Raw genomic sequence first — 13,050 nt, 5'->3', positions numbered from 1 at the left:
TTTATTCGTATATTTTGGTGTTTTTCTCGTATATGTTTTTCTCCTAGGCTTTTGTATGAGGCTTCCAGGTTTGCCTGTTTTACTTTTTATTTTTTATAGCGTATTTTTTTGTAGAGAGAGGGAGGGAGGGAGAGACAGACAGGGAGGTAGGGAGGGAGAGACAGACAGGGAGGGAGGGAGGGAGGGAGGGAGGGAGAGACAGACAGGGAGGGAGGGAGGGAGAGAGAGACAGACAGGGAGGGAGGGAGGGAGGGAGAGACAGACAGGGAGGGAGGGAGAGACAGACAGGGAGGGAGGGAGGGAGAGAGAGACAGACAGGGAGGGAGGGAGGGAGAGACAGACAGGGAGGGAGGGAGGGAGAGAGAGACAGACAGGGAGGGAGGGAGGGAGAGACAGACAGGGAGGGAGGGAGGGAGAGACAGACAGGGAGGTAGGGAGAGAGAGACAGACAGGGAGGGAGGGAGGGAGAGACAGACAGGGAGGTAGGGAGGGAGAGACAGACAGGGAGGGAGGGAGGGAGAGACAGACAGGGAGGTAGGGAGGGAGAGACAGACAGGGAGGGAGGGAGGGAGAGACAGACAGGGAGGGAGGGAGGGAGGGAGAGACAGACAGGGAGGTAGGGAGGGAGAGACAGACAGGGAGGTAGGGAGGGAGAGACAGACAGGGAGGTAGGGAGGGAGAGACAGACAGGGAGGTAGGGAGAGAGAGACAGACAGGGAGGTAGGGAGGGAGAGACAGACAGGGAGGGAGGGAGGGAGAGACAGACAGGGAGGTAGGGAGAGAGAGACAGACAGGGAGGGAGGGAGGGAGAGACAGACAGGGAGGGAGGGAGGGAGAGACAGACAGGGAGGTAGGGAGGGAGAGACAGACAGGGAGGGAGGGAGGGAGAGACAGGGAGGGAGGGAGGGAGAGACAGACAGGGAGGGAGGGAGGGAGAGACAGACAGGGAGGGAGGGAGGGAGAGACAGACAGGGAGGTAGGGAGGGAGAGACAGACAGGGAGGGAGGGAGGGAGAGACAGACAGGGAGGTAGGGAGAGAGAGACAGGGAGGGAGGGAGGGAGAGACAGACAGGGAGGGAGGGAGGGAGAGACAGACAGGGAGGGAGGGAGGGAGAGACAGACAGGGAGGGAGGGAGGGAGAGACAGACAGGGAGGGAGGGAGGGAGAGACAGACAGGGAGGTAGGGAGGGAGAGACAGACAGGGAGGTAGGGAGAGAGAGACAGACAGGGAGGTAGGGAGGGAGAGACAGACTGTCTATCTGTCTGTCTGACAGACAGGGAGATAAGGGAAGACTTGATAGCATTCGAATAATCCTGTTATTTGCGTTTTCTCTTGTTCCACTTTGCGTATAATTTTCGGTGATGTCTTGGTATTGTTTCTAGTGTGATTGTACCGAGTGTGTCTCAAGACACTGGCGTAGATGTCTCTTACTTTGAGGATCTTCCTAGAATATTATCGTGACGTCATGATTTATGAATGGTAGAATTATTAAATGTGACTTTGTTAAATTATTCTTCACGAGGTTTTGTTCATTTCTTAAAGAGTGGCAAATCTAAGAGAACACGTAGGAAAGAGGACCTTTAGGACTTAAAAATGCGACGTATTATTACAAATTAAAACGCCACTTTTTGACGTTTTCTGTGTATAAACTTACACAAGTTAAGTGGGTTGCTTGGACTCGTACATTTCTGGTTAGGCAAAAATTGTTTTTTAGGGAGCCGGGAGGACAGCACACTGGACTTGTGATCTCGTGGTCCCGGGTTCTATCCCGGGCGCCGGCGAGAAACAATGGGCAGAGTTTCTTTCACCCTATGCCCCTGTTACCTAGCAGTAAAATAGGTACCTGGGTGTTAGTCAGTTGTCACGGGCTGCTTCCTGGGGGTGGAGGCCTGGCCGAGGACCGGGCCGCGGGGACACTAAAGCCCCGAAATCATCTCAAGATAGGAAGTAGGGAATCGTGAGAACAAAGTAGTATACTAACAGGCGTTTGTATGCTGTTTTATCCAGGTTGTGGTTTAAGGAAGATGCTTGTTAGACCCTTATGCTAACCGAGGGCCTGACGGCTGAGTGGACAGCGCTCGGGATTCGTTGTCCTGAGGTTCCGGGTTCGATCCCCAGTGGAGGCGAAAACAAATAGGCAGAGTTTCTTTCACTGATGCACCTGTTCACCTACCAGTAAATTGGTACCTGGGAGTTAGACAGCTGCTACGGGCTGCTTCCTGGGGGGGGGAGGGGGGTAACAAAACGGTCTATATGGTGGCTTCGTCAGCTTCGTGGCCGTTCAAGCCACCTGTGATGGTTTGCAGATTTCACAGAGCTCTGGCGAGAAGAGCAGTTGGTAATAGGCTAGGGGGCCTCGTAGCCTGGTGGATAGCGCGCAGGACTCGTAATTCTGTGGCGCGGGTTCGATTCCCGCACGAGGCAGAAACAAATGGGCAAAGTTTCTTCCACCCTGAATGCCCCTGTTACCTAGCAGTAAATAGGTACCTGGGTGTTAGTCAGCTGTCACGGGCTGCTTCCTGGGGGTGGAGGCCTGGTCGAGGACCGGGCCGCGGGGACACTAAAAAGCCCCGAAATCATCTCAAGATAACCTCAAGATAAGGGAACCGGTTCCTTACAAGGGGACATATTGCGGCTTTCCAACGCTCACACACTACATTTTCCCCTGCACTCTGGTCGATATTGTCGCAAGATGGAGCACCAACCCCGCACATATGCCAGCCCCGCACATATGCCAGCCCCGCACATATGCCAGCCCCGCACATATGCCAGCCCCGCACATATGCCAGCCCCGCACATATGCCAGCCCCGCACATATGCCAGCCCCGCACATATGCCAGCCCCGCACATATGCCAGCCCCGCACATATGCCAGCCCCGCACATATGCCAACCCCGCACATATGACAGCCCCGCACATATGCCAGCCCCGCACATATGCCAGCCCCGCACATATGCCAGCCCCGCACATATGCCAACCCCGCACATATGCCAACCACACAAAGAATTTTTTTCAGTCTTTTTCTCAGAAAGAAAGAATTTTTTCAGTGTCAGAGTAGTTAATAAATGGAATGCATTAGGAAGTAATGTGGTGGAGGGTGACTCCATACACAGTTTCAAGTGTAGATATGATAAGAGCCCAGTAGGCTCGGGAACCTGTACACCAGTTGATTGACAGTTGAGAGGCGGGACCAAAGAGCCACAGCTCAACCCCCGCAAGCACACAATTAGGCGAGTACACATATAAACAACTCCTGCACTCACTATCTTATCTATTCTCAAAATTGTTGTTCGAATATACTTCTGTTATTTCCTGGTCTAGCTCATTTCCTTTTCCTACTCAAGCGCCCACGCTAATCAGCTTAGAAGGGAACACACGTAGCATTACAGGGAATTTTAAAGTCCCCCCCTAATGCAGGTTCCATGTTCTTTTGTTCTACCCCTCTCTTTCTTATTTTATATATTTAAAAAAATACAAATTAATGGGTAGCGCTTAGAATAAACTTAGAATTGGGCCTTAAAAAGAGGTCCTTTATCCTAGCGATGTGTCCTGTAGTCCTTTTGGGCCATGAGGCTTTTTATAGACCATTGCGGGAGGTGGAAGGAGGGGGGGTTATCTTGAGATGATTTCGGGGCTTTAGTGTCCCCGCGGCCCGGTCCTCGACCAGGCCTCCACCCCAGGAAGCAGCCCGTGACAGCTGACTAACACCCAGGTACCTATTTACTGCTAGGTAACAGGGGCATAGGGTGAAACTTTGCCCATTGTTTCTCGCCGGCGCCTGGGATCGAACCCAGGACCACAGGATCACAAGTCCAGTGTGCTGTCCGCTCGGCCGACCGGGGGTTAGGTCAAAGACCTGGGATTGAGGGTAAAGCGATGTATCTGTCAATATTTGTAAAATGTATCTATAAGTAGATGTAGGTTATAGATATGTTGATATAGCGAACGTTACGTGTCTGTGGTGGATATGTTTTTAGCTATCTCGATTTATACCCTACTCTTCTATCTCTGCCCCCATCTGTTTCTCTCTCCCCACCCCCTTTTATATCTCACCGCCCCCCCCTCCTCCCCTACCTCTATCTCCCACGTGTACCGTGTATGTCCTCCCTTCCCCTGCACCCCGCCGGCAGGGGGGCGTCACGTATATAAATACTCGCAGGAGACACCAAACACTGTTACGGGCTCACCATAGCCCGTGCTACATGGACATTTCGTTCTGAGTAGCTCAATCTGAAACAACAGGCACCAAACATTTTACGGGCTATTCATGCCCGTGCCACCTCTTTGTGTGTGCCTTAATCTTTATCAATCAATCAGTCACACACTCATACAGGCACAGCCCCGCTCCTGTGCCAGGTAAGTCCACTACGGGCTCACCATAGCCCGTGCTACTTGCCCCGCTCCTGTGCCAGGTAGTCCACTACGGGCTCACCATAGCCCGTGCTACTTGCCCCGCTCCTGTGTCAGGTAGTCCACTACGGGCTCACCATAGCCCGTGCTACTTGCCTCGCTCCTGTGTCAGGTAGTCCACTACGGGCTCACCATAGCCCGTGCTACTTGCCCCGCTCCTGTGCCACTTGCCCCGCTCCTGTGCCAGGTAAGTCCACTACGGGCTCACCATAGCCCGTGCTACTTGCCCCGCTCCTGTGCCAGGTAAGTCCACTACGGGCTCACCATAGCCCGTGCTACTTGCCCCGCTCCTGTGCCAGGTAAGTCCACTACGGGCTCACCATAGCCCGTGCTACTTGCAACTTATGGTTCCAAGTAGCAGCATTTTTATTTTGATCGCAGGTGTTGGGAGTTCCCACAACCGTTTGCGACCCTAGTGAGCTAGCGTGGGTCGAGCTCCAGCTCTCTGGGTCCGGCTCTCAATTGTCCGTCAACTGGCTTATAGCTTTGTGGGCGAATTGGGGGCGTTACATCTACATTTCAACCTGTGTATGGTGTCAGATCCATCACCACCAAGTGTATGGTGTCTGCGGTGCTTTGTGTCTTCCTGTCCCCTACATACCAGGGAGCCAATTTCAAAATCAACTTCATAAATGATTTATATTAATGAGTTTACAAAATTAATTATGTAATTAAAAAATGTAATTACATACGTCTTAATAATATGTATTCATTATAATTATGTACTGTGTGTGTGTGTGGCGAGTCCAAGGACGCAGGTTCGATGCCATTGTGACTTTAATATGTTCTCATTGATCCATCAAGTTGTTGTGATACTGTGCGTGTGCGGCCGGGTGGGGGGGGGGGCTTGTAGGTGAGTAGTGAGACGTCATCAGTGACGTCACTAACCTCCTTAAGGGTTTAAGGGTCCCCTTAAAGGTGTGAGGAACCCGGTCCCAGTTTTCCGGCGAGCTATTTTATAACCAGGGGGCCCTGATGGCTGAGTGGACAGCACTCGGGATTCGTAGTCCTAAGGTTCTGGTTTCAATCCCCGCTGGAGGCGGAAACAATTGGGCAGTTTCTCTTTCACCATGATGCTCATGTTCACCTAGCAGTAAATAGGACATGGGAGTTAGACAGCTGCTACAGGCTGCTTCCTGGGGGGGAGGGGGTGTAACAAAAAGGAGGTCCGGTCGAGGACCGGGCCGCGGGGACGCTAAGTCCCCGAAATCATCTCCAGATAACCCCAAGATAAGATACTGGTGCATAATAGTAGTCTTCTGGACTGTTTTGGTGAGGGGAATATTGGAACAAAGTGGGTCATTCACTTTGGGTCTATAATCGAGAAAAGAAGTTAGGAATCCGTGTACTAGAGAAAGGTTAGAATATATAAATACTAGTGTTGACCAGACCTCACACTAGAAGGTGAAGGGACGACGACGTTTCGGTCCGTCCTGGACCATTCTCAAGTCGATTGTGACTTGAGAATTCTCACAATTGACTTGAGAATGGTCCAGGACGGACTGAAACGTCGTCGTCCCTTCACCTTCTAGTGTGTGGTCTGGTCAACATACTTTGGCCACGTTATTGTGACTCCTCGTCTGTATATAAATACTAGTAAACACTAGTGATACCCTAGTTTGATAAGACCAGTTATAAATACTTGTCCTCGCTTAGGGAGCCGGTCGGCCGAGCAGACAGCACGCTGGACTTGTGATCCTGTGGTCCTGGAGTCGATCCCAGGCGCCGGCGAGAAACAATGGGCAGAGTTTCTTTCACCCTATGGCCCTGTTATCTAGCAGTAAAATAAGTACCTGGGTGTTAGTCAGCTGTCACGGGCTGCTTCCTGGGGGTGGAGGCCTGGTCGAGAACCGGGCCGCGGGGACACTAAAGCCCCCGAAATCATCTCAAGATAACCTCAAGATAACCTCGCTTAATTGTGTGGTTAAGCTTTCCTCTCTTGAAAGCTGAACTACCAGCTGTCGGTCGTCAAGTGCCGTTTGGCGCGCTGTGGCCGTTTGGCGCGCTGTGGCCGTTTGGCGCGCTGTGGCCGTTTCCACACCCTCCTGTTGCCTGTTATTGCTGCTTTTGAAACAAGTTATTGAATTTAAGACCAATATCAATATAAGATCAATAATATCCTTTTTTCCCCTCTAGTTCATTTCATTTCCTCACAAGACTTAGTCCACAAACGTTCATTTGAACAGTGGCGTGAAGGTCTGTCCATGTGCCCTTGTCCTAGAGGTATTCACCTAGTTGTGCTTGCGGGGGTTAAGCTCTGCTCCTTGGGCCCGCCTCTCAACTGTCAATCAACAGTTACTAACTACTAACTAAAAAAATGTTCCCACACATTAAGATCTAGTACTGTAGACCTACTACTAGTAGAACCCTAGTAGACCTTATACACATTAAGGATTAGGTATGAGGTGTTACTCCATGTGAGTGCCCTTGTATGTGAGCGGTGTTACTCCATGTGAGTGCCCTTGTATGTGAGAGGTGTTACTCCATGTGAGTGTCCTTGTATATGAGAGGTGTTACTCCATGTGAGTGTCCTTGTATATGAGAGGTGTTACTTGCTATGTGCTTACATGTGGGTTATGTTGCCTACAGGGAGGACGGTGCGACCCGGTGTGATGAGCCCCACCTGAAGACGCCCCTGGCAATAAAGACATCGCCCCCTCTATCACTCAGACCGCCAATGGTAAGTACTTGGGCTCAGTGATGACTTGTGAGTCTATCAGTCCCTTCTACCCTATTACAGCCAGGGAGAAAACCCAATGTGAACTTCATAACTCTACCATGTTGGGAACTCCGTCATACATTGGACGAGTCGACGGAGTGTGTTTGGGAGGGGGATTTGGCAGTTGTCGATAGTGGGGGAGGGAGTGGGGGGTTTGCAGGTGTCAAGGGAGTGTGTGGGGGCGCGGCAGGTGTCAAGGGTGTGGGTGTGTGTCGGGGAGGCAGGTGTCAAGGGTGTGGGTGTGTGTCGGGGAGGCAGGTGTGGAATGAGTAAGGGGGCACTAAACAGGTGTCCTGGTGTGGGGGGGGGGGTCGGGAGGTACTCGCCTATCAGTGTCTACAGGGAAAGTGAGGTCTGGCTCTTCAGGCCCCGTCAACTAGCCTTGTTGTACCTGTTGCTTTTCAACTTCAAGTACTCTTAACTTTCAAATTCTTTGTCGGGATGGGCGTTAGAGTTATGGATGAAGGTTATCTTGAGATGATTTCGGGGGCTTAGCGTCCCCGCGGCCCGGTCCTCGACCAGGTCTACTTTTTGTTACACATCCCCCAGGAAGCAGCCCGTAGCAGCTGTCTAACTCCATATGTTGTTGTTATAGATTCAGCTACTCGGAACAAGTTCCTAGTAGCACGGGCTATGGTGAGCCCGTAACTTACCTGGCACAGGAGTGGGGCAAGTAGCACGGGCTATGGTGAGCCCGTGGTGGACTTAATGGCACAGGAGCGGTGCTCTGTAACTCCACAACACCCACTGCCTTTAATACTTCCTCTTGGCACCTGGTCTCATTAACCTACTCACCTGAGTGTGGGGCCATTTGCCAATTTTTTCCTCTGGCGTCTACTTTCACTATTGTGCCCTTTTAAATGGCTCTCTCTCTCTCTCTCTCGCCAATATTATGTTGTCGCAGACTCGTGTCTGGCCGGACGACCCTCCCCCCTCCCAGCGTGGGGGTGACGACCCCGGGGGGGGGGGCACATGTGTAGCTCCCCAGGACCTCCTCCCCCCACAAGTAAATACAAGATGTTTGGCGCCCTGTGGCTGTTTGGCGCGCTGTGGCCCTTTGGCGCGCTGTGGCCCTTTGGCGCGCTGTGGCCCTTTGGCGCGCTGTGGCCCTTTGGCGCGCTGTGGCCCTTTGGCGCGCTGTGGCCCTTTGGCGCGCTGTGGCCCTTTGGCGCGCTGTGGCCCTTTGGCGCGCTGTGGCCCTTTGGCGCGCTGTGGCCCTTTGGCGCGCTGTGGCCCTTTGGCGCGCTGTGGCCCTTTGGCGCGCTGTGGCCCTTTGGCGCGCTGTGGCCCTTTGGCGCGCTGTGGCCCTTTGGCGCGCTGTGGCCCTTTGGCGCGCTGTGGCCCTTTGGCGCGCTGTGGCCCTTTGGCGCGCTGTGGCCCTTTGGCGCGCTGTGGCCCTTTGGCGCGCTGTGGCCCTTTGGCGCGCTGTGGCCCTTTGGCGCGCTGTGGCCCTTTGGCGCGCTGTGGCCCTTTGGCGCGCTGTGGCCCTTTGGCGCGCTGTGGCCCTTTGGCGCGCTGTGGCCCTTTGGCGCGCTGTGGCCGTTTGGCGCGCTGTGGCCGTTTGGCGCGCTGTGGCCCTTTGGCGCGCTGTGGCCCTTTGGCGCGCTGTGGCCCTTTGGCGCGCTGTGGCCCTTTGGCGCGCTGTGGCCCTTTGGCGCGCTCCACATACCCCATATTCTTTGACAGGTTCCTAAGTGAACCTAAAAAGACGTGGACTGGAGAACATGATGTTTAGATGTTGGATGTTGTGTAGCCATAGATGTGACCTCGACACACGTGTAGTAGCAACAGCACATCTCGACACGTGTGCCCACACCTGCTGCTGGTGGCTGTGAACACACCTGCCACTGATGGAGGGAGTAGCGTGGGAGGGAGCCAGCGAGTAAACGATATATAGAGCAATCAACCTTATGTAGGGGAGAGTGGAGGGTTCAGAACATATTAGGCGGAGTGCATACACTGCGGGTGTGCGTGTGTCCTCGCCTAGTTGTACTCACCTTGTTGTGTTTGCGTGGGTTGAGCTCTGGCTCTTTGGTCCCGGCTCTCAACCGTCAGTCAACTGGTGTACAGGTTCCTGAGCCTACTGGGCTCTATCATATCTACACTTGAAACTGTGTATGGAGTCAGCCTCCACCACATCACTTCCCCGTGTGATAAGGTGTGTGTGTGTGTGTGTGTGTGTGTGTGTGTGTGTGTGTGTGTGTGTGTCGGGGGGAGGGGGGTGCGCGTGAGTATACATGTGATAAAATGCTCAGAGACCAACAGTGTTCATCCAGTGGTCAACAGGAAATATGGTGCGCATTCTTAGGAACTTGTATCTACTTCAATATAGGACCAAAAATATAGCCGAAAAGACAATAACTAGGACAAAACCCAGAACTGGATGGTCGGGGCTATATTCTTCACAACAAAATATGCTGATATACCAGCAGTACATAAGAACATAAGAACAAAGGTAACTGCAGAAGGCCTATTGGCCCATACGAGGCAGCTCCTATTCTATAACCACCCAATCCCACTCATATACTTGTCCAACCCGTGCTTGAAACAATCGAGGGATCCCACCTCCACAATGTTACGCGGCAATTGGTTCCACAAATCAACAACCCTGTTACTGAACCAGTATTTACCCAAGTCTTTCCTAAATCTAAACTTATCCAATTTATATCCATTGTTTCGTGTTCTGTCCTGTGTTGATACTTTTAATACCCTATTAATATCCCCCCGGTTATGTCCATTCATCCACTTGTAAACCTCTATCATGTCACCCCTAACTCTTCGCCTTTCCAGTGAATGCAACTTAAGCTTTGTTAATCTTTCTTCATATGAAAGATTTCTAATTTGGGGAATTAACTTAGTCATCCTACGCTGGACACGTTCAAGTGAATTTATATCCATTCTATAATATGGCGACCAAAACTGAACTGCATAATCTAAATGGGGCCTAACTAGAGCAAGATATAGCTTGAGAACCACACCAGGTGTCTTGTTACTAACGCTGCGATTAATAAATCCGAGTGTCCGATTTGCCTTATTACGAACATTTATGCATTGATCCTTTTGTTTTAAATTCTTACTAATCATAACTCCCAGATCCCTTTCGCAATCCGACTTCGCAATCACAACACCATCTAGCTCGTATCTTGTAACTCTATCATCATTACCTAACCTCAGAACTTTACATTTATCAGCATTAAACTGCATCTGCCAATCCTTTGACCATTTCAAAACCCTATCTAGATCAACTTGAAGTGATAGTGAGTCCTCCTCCGAATTAATTTCCCTACCGATTTTCGTATCATCGGCAAATTTGCAAATGTTGCTACTCAAACCTGAATCTAAATCATTTATATATATTATAAACAACAGAGGTCCCAGGACAGAGCCTTGAGGCACTCCACTTACAACATTTTCCCACTCTGACTTGATTCCATTTATACTAACTCTCTGTTTCCTTTGGTATAGCCATGCCCTAATCCAGCTTAATATAGCACCCCCAATACCATGAGACTCTATTTTTTTAATCAGTCTTTCATGTGGCACTGTATCAAAAGCTTTGCTAAAGTCAAGGTATACAACATCGCAATCCTTACCACTATCAACTGCCTCAACAATGCTAGAATAAAAAGATAACAAATTTGTTAAACATGAACGGCCATTTATAAAACCATGTTGCGACTCAATTATTAATTTATGTTTTTCAAGATGAAGACGAATTTTATTTGCTATTATAGATTCGAGTAACTTTCCCACAATAGACGTTAGGCTAATTGGTCGATAGTTAGACGCAAGTGATCTATCTCCTTTCTTAAAAACTGGTATCACATTAGCAACTTTCCAAAACTCTGGCACTCTGCCTGACTCTATTGATTTATTAAATATGGTAGACAGTGGGTCACAAAGCTCCTCTTTGCATTCTTTAAGCACCCTAGCAAACACTTCATCCGGCCCTGGGGATTTGTTTGGTTTGAGTTTTACTATTTGTTTAAGAACATCCTCCCTGGTAACTGCTAAACTCGTCAACCTGTCCTCGTCCCCACCCACATAGACTTGTTCGGCTGAAGGCATATTGTTAAGTTCCTCTTTAGTAAATACAGATACAAAATATTTATTAAAAATACTACTCATCTCTTCATCACTATCTGTTATTTGACCTGTCTCAGTTTTTAATGGACCTATCCTTTCCCTAGTCTTAGTACGATATAACTGAAAAAACCCTTTAGGATTTGTCTTTGCTTGCCCTGCTATGCGAACTTCATAGTTTCTTTTTGCTTTCCTTATCTCTTTTTTAACATTTCTAACCAGTTGTACGAATTCCTGTTCTAAAGTGACCTCCCCATTTTTAATCCTTTTGTACCAAGCTCTCTTTTTACCAATAAGGTTCTTCAAATTCTTTGTTATCCACTTTGGGTCATTAGTATACGATCTATTCAATTTGTATGGTATACTACGTTCCTGTGCTTTGTTTAGAATATTCTTAAATAAGTTATATATTGAATCCACATCGAAATCCCCATTTAAGTCACCTATCGCTGGGTTCATGTCTCGCTCCAAGACCGGCCCACACCCCATACCCAAGCCTTTCCAATCAATTTGACCCAAAAAATTTCTTAGGCTATTAAAATCAGCTTTTCGAAAATCTGGCACTTTAACAGAATTTTCTCCTACTGGTCTATTCCATTCTATGCTAAATCTGATTTCTTTGTGATCACTGCTCCCTAGCTCACTCCCTATTTCGATGTCATTAATTTGCGTTTCCCTGTTAGTTAACACTAAATCTAAAATATTATTTTCCCGTGTTGGTTCCTTAATGTGTTGCGTAAGAAAGCAATCGTCAATTAATTCTAGAAAATCTTCTGCTTCACTATTCCCTGTTTTGTTCAACCAGTTTATTCCGCTAAAATTAAAGTCACCCATGACATAAATACTGTAAGATCTAGATGCTCTAGATATTTCATCCCATAGATGCTTTGCTTCCATTCTGTCTAAATTTGGTGGCCTATATATTACTCCTATTATAATATTATTAGCTTTTTCGTTTAATTCAATCCATATAGTTTCTGTGTGTGGCTCTGTTTTGATTCCCTCTTTGAGACTACATTTCAAATTGTCCCTAACATATATGGCTACTCCACCTCCTCGTCTAATATATCTATCTGTGTGAAATAGTTTAAATCCATATATTTGATATTCAGCTAATAGTTCTCTATTTTCTACATTCATCCACGTTTCGGTAAGTGCAATAATATCTATTTTTTCTGTGCAGACAAGAGCATTTAATTCGTTAATTTTATTTCTTAGACTTCTACTGTTAGTGTAATATACCCTAAGTGAATTGTTATTTTGCGGACCTTCTCTTTCCCTGATCGTTTTGCCAATTCCTTTCTCCCACAAACACATACTTTTATTACCTCCTTCCTCCAAATCAATTCCCATACCTCTATCTACTAACAGTTTAAACCCAAACAAACACCTCTAACCACTTCTTCTAGCGAGTTCGCAACAGCAACAACCCCAGCTCTCGATAGATGCACCCCATCACGAGCATACATTTCATTTCTTCCATAGAAGTGTTCCCAGTTGTCTATGAAAGATATTGCATTTGATTTGCAATATCTTTCCAGCCGGCAATTGACACCAAGTGCCCTCGATATCCATTCATTTCCCACTCCCTTTCTTGGAAGAATGCCACATATGATCGGGATTCCTCCCGATCATATGTGGTATACCTGGAATGGGTTCTGGGAGTTCTACTCCCCAAGCCATTGGCTTGTAATTACTTGATATAAAATATTGTTGTTTGGAGCGGCCCGAACACGGGAGACATCTCCCGTCACGCAGGGTGCAGTCGCACCTCCACAGATCTCCAGTATCAGCTCTTGATACTGGTGATGGCTCAAAAGGGCCACCACTTACGGGCT

General features: G+C 48.9%; 2 protein-coding genes across 3 annotated transcripts in view; one reads left to right on the top strand and one right to left on the bottom strand.

The window, feature by feature from the left end:
- The window catches only part of LOC123746537 (beta-1,4-mannosyltransferase egh), a 98,592-nt gene that overhangs the window by 23,792 nt on the left and 61,750 nt on the right, over window positions 1-13,050 (top strand). Inside the window, exon 2 of one of the 2 annotated variants that reach the window (XM_045728110.2) lies at window positions 7,000-7,090. The exons of the other annotated variant lie outside the window; for it this stretch is intronic. The gene's annotated coding sequence lies outside the window, so the exon portion shown is untranslated. The remainder of the gene's footprint in view (window positions 1-6,999; window positions 7,091-13,050) is intronic. 2 annotated transcript variants of the gene reach the window in all.
- LOC138359400 (neurofilament heavy polypeptide-like) lies at window positions 5,420-8,803 on the bottom strand. Its single transcript, XM_069318529.1, has 2 exons — window positions 8,144-8,803; window positions 5,420-5,497 (listed from the first exon to the last, which is right to left on the bottom strand). The coding sequence occupies exons 1-2, from the start codon at window positions 8,801-8,803 to the stop codon at window positions 5,420-5,422; spliced, it is 738 nt and encodes a 245-aa protein (XP_069174630.1).

This window comes from Procambarus clarkii, chromosome 90 (genome assembly GCF_040958095.1).
Source record: "Procambarus clarkii isolate CNS0578487 chromosome 90, FALCON_Pclarkii_2.0, whole genome shotgun sequence".
Taxonomy (NCBI): domain Eukaryota; kingdom Metazoa; phylum Arthropoda; class Malacostraca; order Decapoda; family Cambaridae; genus Procambarus; species Procambarus clarkii.
Note: the sequence above shows the minus strand (reverse complement) of the source record. Positions and strands in the feature narration are given on the sequence as shown.

Coding starts and splice junctions, on each gene's coding strand:
- LOC138359400 (XM_069318529.1), bottom strand. CDS start 8,803: ATGGGGTATGTGGAGCGCGCCAAAGGGCCACAGCGCGCCAAAGGGCCA. Junction 5,498..8,143: donor CACAGGGCGCCAAACATCTT/GTATTTACTTGT, acceptor ATTTACTGCTAG/GTGAACATGAGCATCATGGT.